This window comes from Bos indicus, chromosome 11 (assembly GCF_029378745.1).
Source record: "Bos indicus isolate NIAB-ARS_2022 breed Sahiwal x Tharparkar chromosome 11, NIAB-ARS_B.indTharparkar_mat_pri_1.0, whole genome shotgun sequence".
Classification (NCBI taxonomy): Eukaryota; Metazoa; Chordata; class Mammalia; order Artiodactyla; family Bovidae; genus Bos; species Bos indicus.
In genome coordinates, this window is record NC_091770.1 from 100,216,725 (window position 1) to 100,238,620 (window position 21,896).

Consider the following 21,896-nt stretch of genomic DNA (forward strand, 5'->3'; position numbering starts at 1 on the left):
GGGTCTGGAGGCCAGGTCGCAGGGCCCTGGGTCACCGTCTGCGACTTGAGAGCTGGGACACATCTGGTGGATTTAGGGCTTTGCTCAGTGCCCAGCCTGGAGCACAGTGCAGGCCTGTGTGTGCTTCTGGAGAAAGCTTGGTTTTCCCAACGTGCTTGTCCACGTGTTTCTTTGTTTTGTTCCTCCGATGACCCGGGTGGGACCCATCTGTGCCCCAGCCCTGCCATCTGATGGGGGCGGGGAGTTGCCAGGGAGTCAGAGTCTGGGATCCCCGTTCCAGCCCATGACTTGCCGTGGCCTTGGGTGGCGCTTCTCAGGGTCTCCATTCCCCATCTGTTGCACTCTCAGTAAGATGGGCCTTTTCTCAGCGGCAGGGAAGCCTGACTGACCGTGCCCCCAAGGAGGCCGTGCTCCCTACCTCGGGAGCCCAGCGGGGTGCTCGGGACGGGTGCGGGCCAGCTGCTGGCTCCGGCAGTCCTGCTCTCACGAGGTGGCCCCGGAAGCTGGCGGGGCGTCCGGGCCACACTGAGCTCTGGACTCCCTGGCAGGGGAGGAGGAGGAGGGCAGAGGAATGTGGCTTTGAGGAATGTTTAACCCAAGGCAGAAATAGCACTCTGCTTTTTTTTTTTTTCATTCCAAGCTTGGGTTTTCAGCTAGGAAGTGGGCTCAGAGTGCCATTCTCTCTTTCTTCAGCCTCTGGCTCCCCGACTGCTCTAGCCTTCGGGGGCAAAAAGTGGCCTCTTTTTTTTTTTTTTTTTTAAACTGGGAAGCTGCTGTGGGAACCAGAAAGGACCCTGGATTTGGAGGAAGGCAGAGTTGGTTGGGTTTACATCCCCGGTTCTCTATTTCCATTGAAAAAGACCCTGATGCTGGGAAAGATTGAGGGCAGGAGGAGAAAGGGGTGACAGAGGATGAGGTGGCTGGATGGCATCACCGACTCGATGGACATGAGTTTGAGCCAACTGTGGGCGGTAGTGAAGGACAGGGAAGCCTGATGTGCTGCAGTCCATGGGGTCGCAAAGAGTCAGACACAACTTAGCGACTGGACAACGACAACTCCATTTCCCAGGCCTGTGGTCTTCACACCTTGGCACCTGCTTTCTCTTCTAGGGGTGGGGGAGGAAATAGGATCTGAGATCCAGTGACCTGGTGGAGGCGGGGGAGGGGACAGGATTTGAGATGGCTTGTCAGTAGTGTCAGGAGTTCCCCCTCAGGGACCAGCCAGGCCTGGGTACAACTCCCAGCTCCTCTCGTCAGCTTTGCGATCTGGGCCAAGCCCTTTCTTATGGAGCCTCCTCACTTCATCTGTAAAATGGGCCGGTGACGATAGCCCCGCCTCCCGGGGTGGTGGATGAAATGAAGGTGGAAAACATTGGCCAGAAGGCCTGGACATCCTAGACTCGAAAACCCTTCTCTGAGTCCTGGGGGCCTCACGCGTAAAATGGGAAAACGCCCCCCACTGCGGGCCTGCAGCCAGGTGACATGAGGGTCCTCGCCAGGGATGAGTGCCCACTAGGACAGCTTTTCATCTGACCCTTCCATTTGTCTCGTTCCTCTGATCCCAGGACCCCCCACCCCCGCCCACACTCGGCTTAAACCAGCGCCCAAGTCCCCTCCACACAGGTGCCCTGGGCCCAGCCAGTGCCTGCCCCAGATCTGGCAATGAGAACACGTGTAACCCACCCTACTTCCATCGGGCTGTGGGCACCTTGTGGATGCGACCGCGTCTGGTCTCACAGTTCACTGCTCTATCCCTGGTCCTTGGACAGAGCCTGGAATACGTTTGTCAAAAGGAAGGAAACAAACCCATCAGCTCACACGCTAGTGGATGAGGGACGTTTCTTCTCATCCATCTTGTCTTCGCTATTCCTTTGCCTGGCCTCCTCCCACCTCCTGGCCTGGGTGATAGGGGGCTTGCCACATCTTGGGGAGAGGTGGGCCTCAGAAGGTAGGTGCTGGGAGGCTGGGTCTCAGCAGGTCAGGCCTAGCGAGGACCCCAGCCCCTCTCTCCTGCTGGGGCTGGGGAGACAAGGAGGGGGTCCAGCCAATCAGCTCAGCCCCTCCTTTGAGGCCCCTCCTGCCCCTGTCTCTTTGTAGGAACCACAAGATTCCTGTTCAAAGGCAGGAGATGGGGCTATTTTTGGCACTGTGGGGGAAAAAAAAACGAATGCTTCCCTTCTGTTCAAAAATATATGGTGTGTGTGCTGGGCAGGCGGAGAGCTTGGCGGAGCTCAAAGCCTCTGCTGGCAGGGAGGGGGTCCTGCCCCAGGCCCCTGTGGCCCTGCCACTCTCCATGGCTCGCTAGCCCACACGGCCACGTTGGGCAGCTATTGTTTCCTTGCTAGGCCTGAGCGGAATGGGATCTTAATTAAAACCAACAGTAGTCGTCAAAATAAAGGAGAGGAGCCTGCTAGCTGCTCCCACCTTGATTCGTGTTTCCTCTGCCCTGGCTCCGTGGAGGGGGCTGGGTGGTCATGAGAAGCATTCTGGGCACATCTCTGAGAAGGAGGGCCAGCCCGCCGTGCGAGAACGGGTGGAGGCCCTGGGTGCCCCTGTGGGCGAATCTGGCCAAGGGCATCCCTGGGCCACTATGCTACCTCTCACTCCCCAATCCAGAAAGTCATGGGAGTGCCAAGACATAGGGTAGATTGGATGGATGGATTTCTGGCCCTCCTGGTATTCAGTTTGGCAGGGAAACAAGATAGAGTGTTGTGCGATGCAACGCGAGTCCACCGGGTCTAGGGTGCACCTGGGAGGGCTTCCTGGAGGAGGCAGTGTTTTAGGAGGGACGGTTACCACGTACGGATGCGAGAGTTGAACCATAAAGAAGGCTGAGCACCAAAGAATTGATGCTTTCGAACTGCGGTGCTGGAGAAGACACTTGAGAGTCCCTTGGACAGCAGGATCAAACCAGTCAATCCTATAGGAAATCAACCCTGGATATTCATTGGAAGGACAGATGCTGAAGCTCCAATACTTTGGCCACCTGATGCGAAGAGCTGACTCATTGGAAAAGACCCTGATTCCGGGAAAGATTGAGGGCCAAGGAGAAGGGGCGACAGAGGATGAAACGGTTGGATGGCATCACCGACACAGTGGACATGAATCTAAGCAAGCTCCGGGAGATGGTGAAGGTCAGAGAAGCCTGGCGTGCTGCAGTCCGGGGGGTCGCAAAGAGTCGGACAGGACTTAGCAACGGAAGAACAGCAAGGGGAGGGTTGCCAGATATGCTAAACGGTTATTTGTTGTTTATGTGAAATCTAAATTTTGATTTGCTCACTTTGGCAGTGTGACCCGAGGGAGACGTAGGAGCTGAGAAGCCACGGGAGATCTGGGGGGAGGGGTGGTTTATGGGAGATGCTGGGAGTGTTTCACAGAGAAGGAACAGTGTGTTCTGGGTCCGGAGGCATCAAGCTGTGGCAACTTGGAGGCCCTGGAAACCCGAAGGAGCAGGGGTGGGAGTATAGAGGGGGTGCCCCGGAGCCAGAGGCCGATGGGGGAGCCCTTCCGGGAAGCAGCTGACCAGCAGGCAGGGCTCCACCCAGAGGCCACACTGGCGGGGCCAGCCTTGGGAACCGGTGAGGACACGGGGTGCAGGGCAAGAGAAAGGGGGCCCGCCTTGGCCGAGGAGGCAGCAGCGGGTGCTCAGGGGCATGGTCCTGCCTCTGGTGGGTTCTGGTCAGGCTGGCGGGTGTGCGGGTGTGACTTTCTCGGAGTCCAGGACAATGAATGACCCACTCATAGCTCTTAAAGGGCCAGAGCTGGAGTCGGAACCCTCAGGGCCGCGAACCCTGGGCTCCTGGGGCTCCACCCTCGCAGGCCCTGGGATGTGTGCCCTGGAACCCTTGGGGGCCCCTGTGATGAAGGCCAGCCCGCATGTCCCTCCCTTTCCCAGGACTAGGGACAAAGCAAGTAAGTGGGGGCTATGGGTCAGAGGAGGCAGAGACCATGTGCCCCAGGACAGGGTGGATAGGCGGAGGGTGACTATCCGTGGCTCTTGTTGCCCCCTCCCCTCCCAGGCGCTCATGTTACCAGCCCTGGTTCTGCCCTGCCTTTGTGTGTTGTGACATCTTTATTAATGATAGTAGCAATTGCTAACATTTTGGAGTCTTTGCTGTGCTCCATCTGCCTGGATCATAGGCTTCTCCTTTTAAATATTTAGTTGGCCGCATTGAGTCTTAGTTGTGGCACGTGGGATCTTCAATCTTTGTTGCGGCAAGTGGGATCTAGTTCCCTGACCAGAGATCGAACCTGGGCCCTCTGCATTGGGAGTGCAGAGTGTTCGCCACTGCACCACCAGGTGTGTCCCATGGTGCTTCTTCTGGCTTAGTGCTTTGTTCCTCTTGAATGTTCCCTGGCCCCTTCTGGTGGTCCCCAGATCTCACCATGCTCTGAACTTTGGACATCAGCAGCCCCAGTGCTGGCAAGCCCTTTCTCTCTGCCTGCTGAGGTCTGGTGGCCTTTATAGGTCAGTGTAAGGGCCCTGTCCTTGGGGAGCACACCCTGACCCCTACTTGGGTCAGTTTCCTGCTTTACATGACAGATAATTAGACAGGCCTGTAGTCCCCTGCTGTAGGTCGGAATCTACAGTTCCATCAGGGCCTTGGAGGACAAGGACTGGTGTCTAGGTCACTGTTGCGTTCCCATATGAGTACTCAGAAATTAATTGCTGGATGAACGAAGGGGCGAGAAATCCTGTTTGCTCCTTCTAACCACCCTGGAAGGAAGGTTTTGGCACCACCACCACTATCCCCATTTTACAGGTGAGGAGACTGAGGCTCAGAGAGGTGAACTCAGTTTCTCAAGGTCACATAGGAGCTAAAGAATGAATTACTCGACTCAGAAATAGACCCTTCCTGTTGGCCAGGTGCTTCAGTCCCTCCTGCAGCCTCTGACCTCAAACCCAGGTCTCCTGCATTGCAGGCAAATTCCCTACCAGCTGAGCCACAAGGGAAGCCCCTGACCTTGGCAGGTGCTTGGAAAATATTCGTGAAATTGGGCTGCACCAAATCCCTGAGCACTCCACTCTGCTCTGAAATGTTTGAGAGGTTCTCCCCCAGGAGTCCTGAGAAAATCTCGCATGTCAGCCTTTCCTCAAGGTCTCAAAGGAAGCAGAAGGTGTGGTTCGCATCCCTCAGGATCAACCACTCTTCTGGAAGATTCAGAGGCTGTCAGTAGAGAGGACTTGAACCAGGGAGTCATTGGAGTCTTACCTTGGTGTGTGTGTGCGTGTGTGAGAGAGTGAGCGAACACATGTGTAGTCACCAAGGTCAGTCCATTATTAGCCAGAAATAACTGAGTTTCAGACACCAAAGGTAGGCATGTCTACTTTCCAACTTACCCACCTAAATCAAGCATAACACATGCCTTCTACAAGGACGAACACGCGCAGAGCATCCACTGTGTGTCGGATGCTGTTCTATGCTTGTGATGTGGGCAGACCCAGATCCTGCCCACAGCTTCAGCCGCTGGGGAAGGACAAACTTGGAAGATACAGGCATTCCTTGTACCGTTTCTCTGATGTCACTGTTGTGAACACTTTTGCCAGTTCCTTCTAGCCTCTTCGCTATGTATGTAGGTTTTAGCACGCTCAGTTTTCAGATGAGGTTCAGAGAGGTTAACCGACTCATACAAGGATGCACAGCTGGGACGCGGGAGAGCCGGGATTTGAACCTGTGTCAGTGTGCCTTGGTCTGGTTCCCTCATCAAAGCAAGTCATTAACAGATCAGCAGATACTATGGACTTCTGCTTCCCAGCCCTGGTGGCCCTTTTCTGGGGATTCAGAGAAGCCAAAGATTCAGGGGGACAGATGGTGAAGTGCAGGAATCAGGCAGCATGTTAAGCAAGGTTATTCTCAGAATACATCTGTGTAATGTTTCAAACACCGCACTTCCGGACAAACTCTGCTGTCACTCAGACCCTGGTTCTGGCTCCGGCTCCACTGCAGGCTAACTTTGGTCCTCGGGCAAATGGCTTTTCCCCTGGGGTCTCAGTTTCCTGATCAGTATAATGGGGATATTCAGAATCCTTGCCGCACAGCATCATTTGGGCACTGGATGAGCTTCAGGCATGAGACGTTCCTTGTCTAGGACACACACACAGTCATGCCTGATATATGGCAGCTCTTTCATCTTGCTATTCCTGGAAGCCACGAGACAAATGACATCTTCCTGCAGTTTGACTTGAGAACATTTTGGGAACAGTTATTCAACTTACATAGAAATTAAAATCAGTGCATTTTGAAACTTTAATTTTAAAGCAAAACAAACATCTGTAAATGATGAAATAGACTGCAAAATCTGTTTGAACTAAGAAAAATTTGAACTAAAACACATGACTTGAGATACACCTTTTTTCGGTGATTTCCTGGACCCTGCCCCTCTCTCCTGGGGTGGGGGGCCCTGGCCCTGTTCCCTTAAGGGATCTGGGGAGGGCACCTTTGGGGAGACCTTGGAAACCTACCTGTGAGTGGGTCCGAGTGAACATTCCTGTTCCATTTGTCAGAGGAGAAAACTGAGGCTTGGAGTGGGAAATGAATCACAAAGATTCAAGCTCTTTGGGAAATCTGAAAGCCAGAAAGATTATAGCATCCAGGAGAAAGATGGGGTTTGGGGGCCTTAGTCTCCAGGAGAGGTAAGGGGCACTTTGATGGGCAGGAGCTGCTGCTCTCCAAGTCTCATGCACCCCAGTGCCTGGCCCTCGATAGGTGCTTGCGGGAGGCTTGCTGTGGCCTGGGGGCACAGGGTGGGTGGCTCTCTTCTTGGAGATGACCATCTCCAGGCTAAAGCCTTCTTACCTTTGGGCTCTGGAGTCACGTCGACCTGACCTCCCACCTCCACTCCTCCACTACTGACCATGAACGTGACCTGGGACGAGGGCCTTTGCCTCTTGTGAAGCCTGGGCTGTTGGGGACCCTTCACCTCTCAGCATAAGGGCTGGTACAGCCCGAGAACTCAGCCAGTGGGGTGGTCTGGAGCTCAGGGAGGAACCTGAGGGGCCAGGTGGGATCAGGGGCCTCTGAACTGGGATCTGAGTGGCCTGAGCAGCCTCTCAGGCCTGGGTTCCCTTGAGGGCTTCTCCTCTCTGCGTCCAGTCTTAACCCGGGCCCCACCGCCTGGCTCCGCTAGCCACTTGTGCCATCCTGCCACAACCGCAGTGAGACCCCTGACGTTTTCTGCCGATACCGTGACTGTTGGCATGCGAGTCCATGGCTCCATGTGGAGCACTCATCACTTGCTGGGCTCAGCGCCTTCAACCTCTTCTTGTTGGCTGCAGTAGCAGCCCTGTGATGGAGAAAGAAACCACAGCTCAGAGAGGGGACTGCACTGACCGGGGTCACACATAGTGGGTGGACCCGTCCCCGCAGTGGTAGAGAGCCCAGCTTCTTTGGGGCCACGGTCAGGGTCCTCCAGGCCTGAGTTCAGGGTAGCAAAGAACAGGTCTGGGAGCCTGGGGCCTGGCTGGGCCCCTCCCCGCCCGAACCCACCCTCTGTGGTCAGGGAACTGACATTTACTCCGGGTTCCTGAAGTCAGGGGGCCCCGGCGCTCTCCCCAGACCCCCCAGTGGGCCCTTTGGCAGACGAAGCAGCCCCAGGACTGCTCAGTCATCCTGCCACCCGGCACCCTGATCCCTCTTAGTGTGGAGGATGGGGGCACCGTGAGCGGGTAAGGAGCAGGGGCCAGGAGCGGTCAGAGCTGGGTCAGCTCATGGGTGACTATAAACGTGGCTCCCTGCACACCCCAGGAGCCTGGGGTTCTGTGAGGGTCTCCGGGGTCCCACGTGGAGGGCAGGGTGCAGGGCCGGCGGCTGTAATAGTGGCTCACAGCTCTGGTCTTTATCTCCCCAGGGCTGACAGTCTGAGGCCCTGGGTCCTCCCCCTCAGCGAGCCTGCACAGAGGGTGCAGGGTGGTGAGGCAGGCGGGGGAGGGGGGGCCCTGCAGGGAGCCGTGGGCCCCCACCAGCCGGAGCTCAGCCAATGAGGGTGGAAATAGCCATGGGGGCCGGGCCGCTGCCCCCCACCCTTGGGGAGGTCTGAGTGGGCTGGGCTCTGGGAGACTGGCTCCTTCTGGGTGAGGGCGAGGGGCTCCCGGAGCGCCCGGGAGTGCTGGGCGGGAGGCCTGGGCGGGAGGCCAGGCCTCCTTCCTGATGAAACTCAGGCTGGCCCTGGAGCCCAGCTCCCCCGCATCTGGGCATTTATGGAAAATAGGTGCAGGGCGGGCTGGAGGGCACCCGGTCCTCTCTGTGCCCAGCTCGGTAGAGGCACGGTCCGATCTCATTGCAGGGCTATGGCAGTGGGAGGCACGCCTTACCTCTCCTCTAGCGGCGGCTCTGCTGGAGGGTCCGTGTCACGGATGAGCCCGCCTGCCGCCCCTGGCCAAGGTCACCAGGTCATCTGCTCCAGGGCGGGTGCTCACCCTGCAGTCTCCTCTCAGCCCCCTCCTGGTGTTCCCCCATGGGGCCTCCTGCCTGGGGGCCTGTGAGCCTCCATGGTCATTGACTCGTGGAGGCGTGGAGGTCTCAGGAGCCCCCCCCCCCCGCCCCTGCCCCCGCAGAGGGGAAGCCACAGGTGGCCCCAGGTTGGGGGCAGCCACGATTCGTCTGCTCCTCTCTGGAGCACCGGGATGTGCCCATGGGGTCTATGCGGGCTCACCCCAGGACCTGTATGTGACCCATCGGTCTGGGACAGCTCAGGTGGGGAGTGATCGGGGCTCGGGGAGCTTGTGGTTCCTGGGGGATCAGAGAGAGCCCTGCTCACACAGCCCTCGGGCGGCCAGCCCCTTCCGGTGGGAAACCTCGGAGGCCTTATCGAACGCTCTTTCTTGTCTTCCCATCCCCCTGGTGCCACCCTTCACACTTGGCACAGCAGGTGACGCTGCCATGAGCAGCAGGAGGGGCAGGAAAACTGAGGCCCAGACCTGGGAAGTGACAGGTCACTCAGGAAGGGAGCCGCAGAGCCCTGAAATCCACAATGTCCCAAGGCCACCATCCTCCCTACGGGCAACTACCCCTTGGGGGAGGGTGGGCGTCCGTGACCCTGGGCTGGGGGGGCCAGGCTCCGGCGGTGCAGGGGGCTGCAACCTGGCCCACTAGCACGTTCCCTCCCTTCTCTGAAGAAGCTTTGCTGGGAGGGGAGGGATGTGACCAAATTAGGGCCTCTGGCCACTGCCGGGTGGGGCCCAGATGGGAGGATGGGAAAAGGTTGGCACAGCCCTGGGCTGGGGTTGGGGTCTCCGGGTCGGCCCTGGATGGTGGGGGTGTTCTTGTGTTCTTCAGGGAGCCAGGATGGGTGGGACTGCCTGGTAAGGCAAGAAGAAGGAGTGCTTACAGGTTGGGGACCCAGGAGGGGAGGTCTGGTCTGGGATGGGGGTACATTTGGGCCATGTGGTCCATGAGGGGTCCCTGGGTTGTCAAGAGGAGCTAGAAGTCTGGAGGGAGGGGTGTGGGGTGCATGTGCTGCCACCCCCCCCAGAGAGCACAGAGGACGGCTCTAGGCGGGGACTTGGATAACCCCAATATTTGGAGGCCTAGCAAAGAAGGAAGCCCGGGGCCTGGGGGGGAGCTTTGGGGTGGGGCGCACTTCCGGAAGGAGCAGGATCTGTGACGTCAGAGGGTGGGATTCTGTGATGAGGGGTTGCGGGTGGCCGGGTCCAAACGGCCCCCACGTTCTCTTTTTGTGTGAATCAGACTGGAGGTTTTCTTTTTGTGTGAATCAAAACGGAGGCCCCTTTGCTGAAGGGTTTTCCTTCAGCCGCCGTGGGGGCGGGGGAGGCATGACCGACATTCTTGCAGCCTTTGTCCCTGCAGATGGAAAGGGACCCCCGCAGAACGGCCCGGGGAGGCCACCCGCAGGGGGTCCTCCAAGCGCCTCTGTGGGGGCTGCAGCCCCTGCTGTCTGTTCCCACCGTGTTTGAGCTGAGCTTCCATCAGGAGAGAGGTATTTTGCTTTAGGGAAATCAAAATCAGACTCAACATTTATCCTGGACTCCAGGGACCGGCTCTCATGTTCTTTCCCAGCAGACAGAGCTGTGGGCAAGGGAGGAGGAGTGCCCGGGAACATGGCTCTGGGCGTGGGAGGGGAGCAGGGGGCCTGGGCGGACCCCCACCACAGCCAGGGATGAAGACTGGATTGGGGGGCAGGGGCTAGGCCCTGCCTTCCACACTGAGCCCGTTCTAGCTCCGCTGCTCCCGGTGCTCAGGGCAGGTCAGCGGGAGGGAGTCCAGTGGACACCCAGCTGTCTTCTAAGCTGGGAATTTTCTATCCAGAATCCTCCCGATGGCTCTGCCTGCTAGGCATCTGTACCCATCCTTCGGATGAGGACCCCGAGGCTCAGAGAGGATAAGTCACTTGCTTTGGAGCCAGCCAGTCTACCAGCAGTTGAGACAGGCTGCTGACCCAGAGCCTCTCCAAGTTTGGGCCGTGTGGTCTTAAAATACCGGTTTCCCTAATGAGCCTGGAGGTGGGAGCAAGCTGGAGAAAGGAAGCTTGTTTTTAAAACTGGCCGGAGCCAGTCGTAATGGTGAAGGTAAACACGTTGTGAGAAATATGTTTTAGGACACGTTCCCAACCCAGCCGAGTGGTGTGGTGACGATGTGGGAATCAACAGGGTCTATTCTCTGCCTCCCATGTCGGGACACTGGAGCTGGGCTTTGAGGGTGATGCTAGGAGAGGCGTTTGACCACTGGGGGCTTAGCATCCATCTGGGAAAATGAGGGGGAAAAGGGCTTCTCATGAGCCCTTGCTGGGTGCCAGGCGTCACACCGAGCACTCTAACTTCACCCCTTCTCTCAGAGAGAGGCTGCTCTCCCGTCGGTGGCTCAGACTGCCCCGTGCAGTGCAGGAGATCCGGGTTTGACCCCTGGGTCAGGAAGATCCCCGGAGAAGGGAATGGCTACCCACTCCCATATTCTTGCTTGGAAAATTTCAAGGACAGAGGAGCCTTGCAGGCTACAGTCTATGGGGTTGCAAAGAGTCCGACGCAAGTAAGCGACTAACACTTTAACGTTCGCAGATGAGCAAACCAAGGCTCAGAGATGTGAGTTCATTCGCCCAGGGGCACACGGCCAGAGCCTTCTGTGCGGTCTGCCCTATTTTTCCAATGTCCTGTAACCCCTTCTCCCTGGCATGGCCCTGTCTGCAGCGCCCTGTCTGAGCCTCTGTTGTACAGTTGATGGAAAGACAAGACTCCATGTAAACTGCGCTTCCCACACACAAAGGGGGTTCCCAAAGAGGGGGCTTCCTAGATGGGACTTGAAAAGTGTTGTAGAGGTTACCCAGGTGACAGAGGTGAGGGCGAGGGTTCTGGGCAGAAGGAGCAGCCGGTGCAAAGGCCTGGAGGTGGGACCGATGAGAGAAGCTTGAGGGCGTCACAGGACTGGGGCGGGCAGGGGCCGGGAGTTGGTTGCCCTGAAAATGACCTTCATGCATCCTGGGCCCTGAGCCCTGAGCACGGACCTGCGGAGTCCACGGTGGACGCATGTTAATTTCACACTTGAATGGAGACTCGGAGGGATGGGGGGATGGGACCAAGCAGGGAGCCTGAGCCTGGGAATGTCTCTCTAGTATCTGGGCAGAGGGCGAAGACGGAGGGGCCCCATGACTGTCCCCTCGCCCTCTCCTCCCTCCTACTGCCTGTGGTCCTTGGAGCTGCCGGGGGCGTGGCCCCCCAGCAGGACCCTCAGCTCTTCTGGCGCTGTGAGGGGGTGCACACAGGCGGTGGGCTGATGAGGCCACAGCTTCCCCCCAGCTTTTTGTCTTGAAAGCTCAAGCGCAGCTCTGGGGCCGTGAGCACCTGTGTGTCCGTCGTCTCGATGCGCCAGCTGTCAGCATTTGCCACGTTTGCTTCCTGTCTCTTTCTAAATATGTGCATGTGTATTTCTGAACCTCTCGAGGGAGGCTGCAGGCATCCTGACTGTCACCCCTAAATACTTCAGGGCACATCCCAGGGGAAGAGGACACGGTCCCATGTCACCTCTGTACCGTAGCTGCTCCTAACGAAACGAGCAGTGAGTCTGTCCGGGCATCTGAGTGCCTGCCTGTGGGCAGCTTCCCCCACCATCCCCATCATATCTCTCACATCCATAGTTGTTGTGGTTCAGTCGCTCAGTCGTGTCCGACTCTGTGACCCCATGGACTTCAGCACGCCAAGGTTCCTTTTCCTTCACTATCTCCTGGAGTTTGCTCAAACTCAGGTTCGTTGAGTCCGTGATGCCATCCAACCATCTCATCCTCTGTCATCCCCTCCTCCTCCTGCCCTCAGTCTTTCCCAGCATCAGAGTCTTTTCTAATGAGTTGGCTCTTCGCATCAGGTGGCCAAAATATTGGAGTTTCAGCTTCAGCATCAGTCCTTCCAATGAATATTCAGGACTGATTTCCTTTAGGATGGACTGGTTGGATCTCCTTGCAGTGCAAGAGACTCTCAAGAGTCTTCTCCAACACCACAGTTCAAAAGCATCAGTTCTTCAGTGCTCAGCGTTCTTTATGTTCCAACTCTCACGTCCATACATGACTATTGGAAAAACTGACTAGATGGACCTTTGTCGGCAAAGTGATGTCTCCACTTTTTAATATACTGTCTAGGTTAGTCATAGCTTTTCTTCCAAGGAGCAAGCGTCTTTTAATTTCATGGCTGCAGTCACTGTACACAGTGATTTTGGAGCCCAAGAAAAGAAAATCTGCCAGTTTCCATTTTTTCCCCTTCTATTTGCCATGAAGTGATAGGACCGGATGCCATGATCTTCATTTCTTGAATGTTGCATTTTAAGCCAGCTTTTTCACTCTCCTCTTTCACCTTCGTCAGGAGGCTCTTTGGTTCCTCTTTGCTTTCTGCCATGAGGGTGGTGTCATCTGCACCCAGAGTAGCTGGTCTTTGACTCCAGATTCAGGACACAAGCCAGGCATTTTGAGTTGCATTTGATGGCCTTGTCTCTTTAATCTTTTTTTTTTTGTTTAATCTGGAACAATCCCCTGCCTTGTTTTCTACGTTTTCGCACCAACATTTAAGTATCCTGGACAGTTGTCTTGTCGAATGTCCCACATTCTGCGTTTGTCCGGTTGTATCTTCATGATTAGACTGGGAGCTGGAATTTGGAGCCAGGCCTGCCTGACCTTTGTGGAGCGGGGGCAGGTGGCCAAGCCCCTCTGAGATCTGCCTGCTGCTCACCCCCCTGCAACAGACCCCAGGGCTATAGGCAGTGAAGCAGTGGCAGCTGCCGGGCCTGGCATGGGGCCAGGGGATACCTGTTTCCTGGTTAATTAGCTGCATAAAGCAGGGGCAGGGCCTGTCTCCCCCTTCCCAGCTCACAGCCCACAGAGCTTGGCCGCCTGCTAACCACTCTGCGCTCTGTTTTGGGGGCCCTTGTAATGGGGAAAGGGCAGCCAACTGTGTCTGTGTCTTGAGGGCTTATTGGGTACGGGGGCTGGTGAAGGGCACGGGGGAGGAGGTGGAGGCTGAGAGGCCCTGGGGTGGGGCTGCTGCTGGGGAATGGGCAGGGGGTATGGTCAGGAGAGGGTCGGGACTTCTGAGCTGGGAGATTCCAGGGAAGTCTCCTCCTTTGACCTTGAGGGGGGCCTCGCCTAAGGTCAGCAGTGGACCAGCACCCCAGCGCTTGCTACCCTGCTCCTCCTGTTTATATCGTATGATGCCAAGGTCACACAAGGTCACACAGCTCATTGGATGACTCGAAGTAGTGGGAGGCGTCCACTTGGGCATCCGTCCTGGGCGCTGAAGGCATAGCCCTTGCCCCTGGCCCCACCCAGCCACCTCAGGTAACTCAGCCAAGTAAGCAGGTCTGCCTGAGCCTCAATCTCCTCATTGGGAAAACAGGATCACACCTATCTATGGGATTTTATGCCTATGAAGAGCACCAAGCACTTTAATCTTCACAGTTAGCCCATTTAACAGAAGAAGAAACTGAGGCTCGAGTGGGGGGACGTACTTCACCCCGGGGACACACAGCTAGTAAGCTGCGGAGCTAGGTTTAAACTCAGGCTGTCCATTCTGGCTCCAGAGTATGAGACCCTAAGCTCCTGGCTACGCTATGATGGATCTCCTGTGTCTCCAGGTTGAATATTTAAGGATCAGTCCCTTGGCTCCCGCTGCCCTTCTCTACCAAGTATGGGTGGTGAGTGTAGGGCTGCCCAGTCTCTGTTAGACCAGGGACGATTTCCCTCGCCACCCTCCTGCCTGATTCCCTTCCCACTCTCCTGTTGTTCAGTCACTCAGTCATGTTAGACTCTTTGCGACCCCATGAACTGCAGCACTCCCTGTCCTTCACTATCTCCTGGAGTTTGCTCAGCCTCATGTCCACTGAGTCGATGATGCCATCCAACCATCTCATCCTCTGTCGTCCCCTTCTCCTCCTGCCCTCAATCTTTCCCAGCATCAGGGTCTTTTCTAACGAGTTGGCTGTTTGCATCAGGTGGCCAAAGTATTGGAGCTTCAGCTTCAGCATCAGTCCTTCCAGTGAATATTCAGGGTTGATTTCCTTTAGGATGGACTGGTTTGATCTCCTTGCTGTCCAAGGGACTCTCTACCCTCTGCCAAAACTCTTGGAAAACTGCATTCTCTTACACCAGGTCTGGCTGTTCCTGGTAACCTACAGTCTCACTGTTGCCTTGCTGTCTGTCTCTTTTTAAATTGGAGTGTAATTGCTTTACAGTGCTATGTTGGTTTCTGCTGCACAACATCGAGAATTAGCTATTTGTGTCCATGTATCCCCTCCTCCTTGAACCTCCCTCCCCCACCCCATCCCATCCCTCTAGGTCGTCACAGAGCCTTGAGCTGAGCTCCCTGCGTTATGTACATGGCAGCTTCCCGCTAGCTGTCTGTTTGACACACGGTCGTGGATATATGTGAACGCCGCTCTCTTGGTTCGTCCCTCCCTTTCCTTCTCCGTGTCAAGTCCGTTCTCTCCTGTCTGCGTCTCTATTCCTGCCCTGTAAATAGGCTCACCAGTGCCATTTCTCTGGATTCCACATGTGTGTGTTAATATATGACATTCGTTTTCCTGACTGGGTATGGCAGACTCAGCGTTGTGCCCGTGGACAGGGCATCTCCTCCAGCCTCTTGTGGGAGGAGAGTGCTGACCAGGGGGGCTTGACGGAGTCTTGCCACCTGCCCCAGGAGTCTAACCACCAGGGTCCGGCTGTGGGCAGGTGGCTGAGCGACAGACTCGAATGCAGACCCTCGCCCTCCCGCGGCACGTCCTGCCTCCCTTCGTGCCTCAGTTTCCCCATCAGCAACCAGGGCAGAGTGGCGGCTTCCCTGGGAGCATCGTCAGGGCGGCTGAACCGAAGCACAGAGGCCCGCCCTGCTCCAGATCGAGGCTCGTGGTGGGCGCTCGGGACTTGGCAGCTGTTACGAGCTTGCTCTGAATGGTTTCTTGAAAAGTGACCTCGGTCGAGTCTGATCAGGCACACATGGTGAGGTGGACCCCCTTGGGCCTCCCTTCCCACATCGCTGGGAAGGGATTTCAGTTCTTTTACTCACCTGACCTGCACCCAACACCCACCTTCCTGTCTGTTCACTCATCCATTCATTCTCCAAGTCTGTACTGAGCACATCCGAGTGCCAGGCCCTGTGCTGGGGGCTCAGGAGTATTCACACCTGTTCTGATTGAATTCCCAGGACAGCTAGTGTGGCAGGCACTGTAATTGTTATTCCCATTTACAAACAGGGAAACTGAGGCACAGAGTGCTGGAGGTGCTCTCCCAAGGTCAACCCCCCACCCTGGGAATGAGTGAGGCCTTAGAGGTGGTTAGATGTTCTTGTTCAGTGACTTTAGAGAAATTACTGGTTTTGTTCCAACCTGAACTGATTCAGTACTTTTCAGAAAAAACTTTTTTTTTGTTGTTTATTTCACGGTTCAGTAAAGAATGACTATTTGGGCTCGGCTGGAGGTTCTGCTACTTTATATGGCTCGTTCTAGCTTTTTGTTCATGGCTCCGTTCTTGCCTTGCCTGTAAAAAGAACCTGGGGCTGAATGCTTTGAGGGGCTGGAGGGCTGGGTGGAGGAGGGGAGGGTGCTGGGTGCTTCCAGGGCGGAGGAGGGGGTTCAGGTTTTCTGCCCTGGCCCTCCATGTGCTGGCAGGGCGGCTGAGTGCCTGGGGACACCAGTGACTTCTCTGACCATCCTGTCCCCAGGGATGCCAGATGGGGACAACTAATCCTCCGTGTTGGCCCAGGCGCGCAGTCCTGCCTGCCCTGCCCAGGACAGCAGGGAGAGGCCAGCCCCTGCCTGCAAGAAGCTGATCTTGACAGTCCTCCCAGCAGCTCAGTGGACATCTGGAAGGGATGGGCCATGGTCACCCCCTGGGGTCAGGATGATCAGACTAAGACTGCTCACCAGCTGGGAGTAGGGGGCTGCAGGCATCTTCTTGTTCAGAGCTGGCTGGTGTCCAGAAATGTCCAGACATGGGCAGCATGGCCGTGGGTGGGGGCGGGGAGGGCAGGAAGGAGGCTCCCCTGTGTCTGTCTGTCCTCTAGGACACCTCCCTAAGCTAAAAGGCCACTTTTCTCTTTTCTCTTGCAGTTACTGAGAAGGAAGTTCAGCAGTGGTGAGTAGCCGCATTTTCCCAAAACTGTTGGGTGGGTTGGGAGTGTTGGCTTCGTGCTGATGGGCTGGCAGCCCAGCTGCCCAGGTCAGGGGCACATGGAGGGCCCTCTGAGAGGGGCTTATCCACAAACAGGTCCAGGCAGCCTTGGGTTCAGATTCCTTTGTTCACAAGGAACTAACTTAGATCCAGTTGAACTGTGGTTGGGGATGGTGGTGGGTTGGTGGTGACCCCATGGCATCTCTGAGGACCACCAGTGTTAATTTCAGACGCTGCTCACCCGAGGGAGGGGTTTGAACCAGAAAAAAGTCAGGAGACTGGATCCCAGGCCCAGCTTTGTCACTAGATTATCACATGGTCTTGAGAAATCTCTTCCCCTCTCTGGGGTTCATCCACTCTCTCTAGTAAAGTGATTGAATAGATTGGATCAAGGATGGTAGATAGTTTTTTTCTTGAATGCCAGCTCTGATCAGTCCACAGTAGCTGCCTGGAGTGGTGTGTTAAGGAGGATTCTGAGGCCGTACATCATGGAGCAAATGGAAAGTATTGCAGTGAGGCATCAGTGAGGTCTGTGATGGATTAGCGATGCCTGCCCCAGGGCGAGGAGGGGAGAATGGTGAATCTGAAGCCCCCAGGGGAGGCTCACTGTTAGGTGAACCTGAGTTGGGGGTGGATAGGTGAGCAAGGAGGGGAGCTTGGAGACCTTCTAGAAAGTTTGGTGGCTTAGAAATGGACTCTAGAGTCCCAACCTTGCCTTTTCCCATCTCTTTGGCCTCTGAGCCTGTTTCTCTGTGTAGGAATAATGAGGGATTGCAGTGGTAGTCCCTGTAAAGGTCACAGCACAGGGCCCAAGGGCTGACAGCCGTTGACGGTGGTCTTCCGTCCACTGTTCAGACGTGCACTCCATCACAGCAGGCCGCGGAGGCCACACCTGGGAAGGCCGCAGGCCCCGAGACTCCTGGGGGAGCCCTGCCTACACCTCCCTGACCCTGAGTCCAGGCGGCAGAGGGGGAGAGCTGTGGCTGCCCTGCCCAGCTCAGCTGACCCCTTGCCAGAGACCCCGGCCAGGTGGGCAGCCCCTGGGCGGTGAACTGACTGCAGGGATGGAGGGTGGGCGGGAGCAATGCCGCCTCTTCCTTCCTTCCCCATGTCCTCCGCCCTGACAGGTGGGCCTGACCCACCTCTGACCTCATTTTCCACTTCGCCACTCCCCCAGGTGGGCGTTCCAGAAATACTCCTGCTTCTAGGTCGTTATCCTCCAGGCTCACCCTTCTGGATCGCCTCACCCCGCCTTCCTGCTGTGTTTTTCTTTTGCTTAAAGCCCCTTTGTGGGGACTTCCCCGGTGGTCCAGTGGCTGAGACTCCGAGCTCCCAAGGCAGGGGGTTCCATCCTTGGTCAAAGAACTAGATCCCACATGCGACAATGAAGAGCAAAGATCCTGCATGCCTCGACTAAGACCCGGGGCAGCCAAACAAACAAATGAATATATATATATTAAAAAGCCCCTCATGGCTTCTTACTGCACTTAACATAAAGGCCCAACCCCTTGCCTGGCCCTCAAGGCTCCCCGAAGTCTCCGGCCTCATCTGCTGGTTTACCAGGCACCAGCCATACCAGGCTCCTTCCTGCCTCAGGGCCTCCATTCCTGCTGTTCCCTCAGCCCCAGATCTTGGCATCTTTGCTGCAGCGTCACCTTGTGGGAGAGGTCACACTGACCACCCTCCCTGTCTCTCCAGCCCGTCCCAGGGTGGTCTTGTCTGGGGCTGACTTTCACTAGCTGCTCCACAGAAGAGGAGCCAGGCCCAGGGTCTTCTGTGACTCTGTGACTGGTCCTGGGCCACGCAGTGAGCAGAAGCAGAGCTGGGCAGGTGCCAGGTCCCCCCGGGCAGGCCTGGGTCCCAGGTGGTCAGGAGCACAAACCAGGCCACAGTGATGCGAGGCTGGGCTGGGCCATGTGGGCTCTCGCCACCCACATGGCTTCATGCTGGTCGCCCCTTCGGCTGCCCCCAGCTCTGTATTCTCAGAGAGGGAGGCTGGGGGCTCAGGGAGGTGGGGCTGGTGTGAGGTCTGGGTCCACAGCCATCCCCTTGACCATCGTGACCATCTCATTTCCTGCCCTGAGCTCCATTCATCACAATGGAAGATTGAAGACCTCAATGGGGGCTGAATAGGAAACCGCAGACAGTGGTCCCCAACCTTTTTGGCCCCAGGGACCCATTTCACGGGAGACAGTTTTCCCATGGACCAGGAAGCAGGGGGATGGTTTGGGGATGATTCAAGCACATTCCATTTATCATGCGCTGTATTTCTAATCTGATGCTGCCGCTGACCAGACCAGAGGTACCGATCTGCAGCCTAGAGGTTGGGGACCCCTGCCATAGCAGGCCCCAGGCCTTACAATCGATTGTGACATCGTGGTCACCTGGAGAGTGAAGGGAACATGATCCCGAATGGGAGCAACAGGGCATAAATAGTGCCCCCAACACAGTTTTGTGATGAAGAATGTGCGGAGGGAACAGCAGATGGGGAGGAAACTGGCCAGAGGCTGGTAGTGGGTGTGTTGGGGGTGGTGGCCTCACGGATTATGGGTATTTTCTCTCTCTCACATTTTCTATTTTATAAGTTTTCCGTAACGCTTTTTATTATGTTTATGATAACCAAATAGCCCGATGGCATTGTGACAGAGACAGTGGGCGAGGCAGGAAGAATTCTGCAGCCGGCTCGAAAGGGCCAGCTGTCAATCCTGGATCCTTGTCCGCAGTCACAGCCCTGGGTCAGGAGGCTGCCTCTCCTTAACATCTGTGGGCGCTTCCTGTGGGCCAGGTGCTTAGAACAATCCCGTGAGGTCAGGTTAGGAGCAGCCCATTTTACAGATGAAGAAACTGAGGCTCTGAGACACTTGCCTGGGTCACCCAGCTCTGTGTGTGGGTGTGTGTGTGGAGTCTGGGTCCAGATTGCTGGCCTACGTGGCCAGGGGTACAGGGGCTCAGCCCTGCCCACTCTGGCTTTGGCAAATCTTACAAAGCTGAGGGCTGCGGAGGGTGGGAGGGTGGGAGGACTTAGGAGGGGGAGGGGAGAGGTGCAGGGAAGAGGCCCCAGCCACAGGGAAGTCTTTGAGCCCCTCCTCCGGATCGTCTGAAGGCTGGTCTCCAGGGAGCTGGGAGGGGAATGCCATGGGAAAGGAGGTGTTTGAAAAGATAATGGGGAACCGTTTGCCAGGGATGCTGCGGTAGGCAGCCCCAGCTGTGTTTGGCTGATTGCAGCTGGGGGTTATGCTTTCTTCTTCCTCCACCTATTTATTTCCCGCTTTTCACACTGCAGAAGGCAGCGTCCGCCACACTTAACCCTTGGCAGGGAGGTGGGTGAGTATGGCAGGACTCGCTTCAAGCTGGGTCCTAGAGAACAAGGCTCTGTGGGATCTGAGAGCAGTGGATCCCAGGAAGGCCTGGAAGGCCGGGCCTTGGGGAATGAGACCCTGGTGGCCTTGGGGCCGCGGGGCCTGCAGAGAATGGGAAGCTGAGTTGGAATCAGACCTGCGGGTCATGGCCGGTGTTCATTCATTCCCTCATCGCTCATTCATTCATTAATTCACACCCTCATTCACTCATTCATTCACCATCCCTCATTCATTCACTCCCTCCCTCCCTCATTCCTTCACCCACTCGTTCATTCATTAATTCACTCTCATTCACTCCCTTATACCTTTGTTCATTTGCCCACTCTCTCATTCACTCATCCATGCCCTACTCTCATTCATTGGCTCACTTTCATTCACTTACTTCCTTGTTCCTTCATTCATTCACCCACTCCCCCTTTCCTTCACTCCCTCATTCATTCATTCATTTGTTGGTCCATTCATTCAGTAAATCTTTACTGAGCACCTACTCTGTGCCAGGCACCTTCCCAGCACCAGAGGCAGTAGGGGCTGGGGGAGACGAGGCGCTGGAGTCTCCCGGGGGCCCAGGTTGGCGCAGTGGGGGGCAGACACAGGCTGGTGCCATGGTGGGAGGCGCACAGGAAGGAGTGTTTTGTAAGTGGTATTCAGCCTGCAGTGTTTTTATGAAATGACAGATTTCTCTTCCTTCCCTTTCCCTCTTAAAGAGGCGTCAGAAGGCAGTTGTCGAATCTAGGCTTTTCTTCGCTCGTCTCCACCCTGTCGTGGAGAGCTGACTCTCAGGCACAGTCAGCCCTCGTCAGACACCTGTGCTCTGGTGGCTGGAAGTCGCTTGTGCAGAGCTCCGGGTCAGGGCTGTGTCCCGGATTTGGCTCCATGGCTTCTCCTCCGATTCCTAAAGGGAGCTAAGACCCCTGCTCTGAGACAAGGTTGTGTGAGGACGCTTTGTGCCTCTCCCCTCCCCCGGCCTGACCTTCACCAGCATCAACGCCAGGGCTTCTGTCGCTTCCACCACTGGGCTGGAACCAGGCAGAAGGCGCCCAGGAAAACAGGCCGTGGAGGTTTGGGGCCACGGCTGGTGACTGGCCGCACACAGAGGTGGTGGTGGGGCTCCACTTTGGTCCCCCCGTTTGCCCACTGTGCGACTCGCTAGGCGTTTACTGAGCCCCTGCTGTGTGTCTTGGGCTTCCTGTGTAGCTGAGTCGGTAAAGCATCTGCCTGCAATACAGAAGACCTGGGTTCAGTTCCTGGGTTGGAAAGATCCCCTGGAGAAGAAACGGCAACCCACTCCAGTATTCTTGCCTGCAGAATCCCATGGACGCTAACGGCCTGCAGTTTGTGGGATCGTGAGAGTCGGACATGACAACGCTATATTTATTTTTTTGCTGTGTGTCAGAACACCCTGCAGATTCAGGGTGAACTAGAAGATGTGGGGTTCCTGCCTCAATAGACTCTGTGATGCACTCACTGGCCTGTCATCACAGAGGCTCCGGGCACCACTGCGAGGCCCAGGCCAGGGACAGGGTGCTGTGAGTGTGTGTGCTGGAGCCTGGCTCTGTCTGGGGTGGGCAGAGAGGGCTTCTCTAGGGGAGATGCACTGAAGCTAAGAACAAAAGAGGGAAGGAGGAGGGAAGGAGTCTGCTGGGCTGAAGAAATGCCATGTGGCGGCCCTGAGCCAAGAGGAAATGTAACCGTTCCCAGCCTCAGTTTCCCCATCTATACAATGGGTGTAATAGTCCCCACTTCCTGGGTTTGTTGGGACGATTTGGTGAAATGGTGCCTGGAAATCACATAGCCTCATGTCTGTGCATGCGTGCTAAGTCACTCCAGTCATGTCCAACTCTTTGCCGCCCTATGGACTGTAACCTGCCAGGCTCCTCTGTCCATGGGACTCCCCACACAAGAATACTGGAGTGGGTTGTCATGCCCTCCTCCGGGAAATCTTCC

At 56.4% G+C, this 21,896-nt stretch overlaps 1 protein-coding gene across 2 annotated transcripts in view; it reads left to right on the forward strand.

Moving 5' to 3' along the window:
- The window catches only part of NCS1 (neuronal calcium sensor 1), a 55,510-nt gene that overhangs the window by 10,024 nt on the left and 23,590 nt on the right, over positions 1 to 21,896 (forward strand). For both annotated transcript variants that reach the window (XM_070799425.1, XM_070799426.1), the window contains exon 2: positions 16,533 to 16,557. In XM_070799425.1, the coding sequence (XP_070655526.1) occupies positions 16,533 to 16,557 (25 nt within the window). The remainder of the gene's footprint in view (positions 1 to 16,532; positions 16,558 to 21,896) is intronic.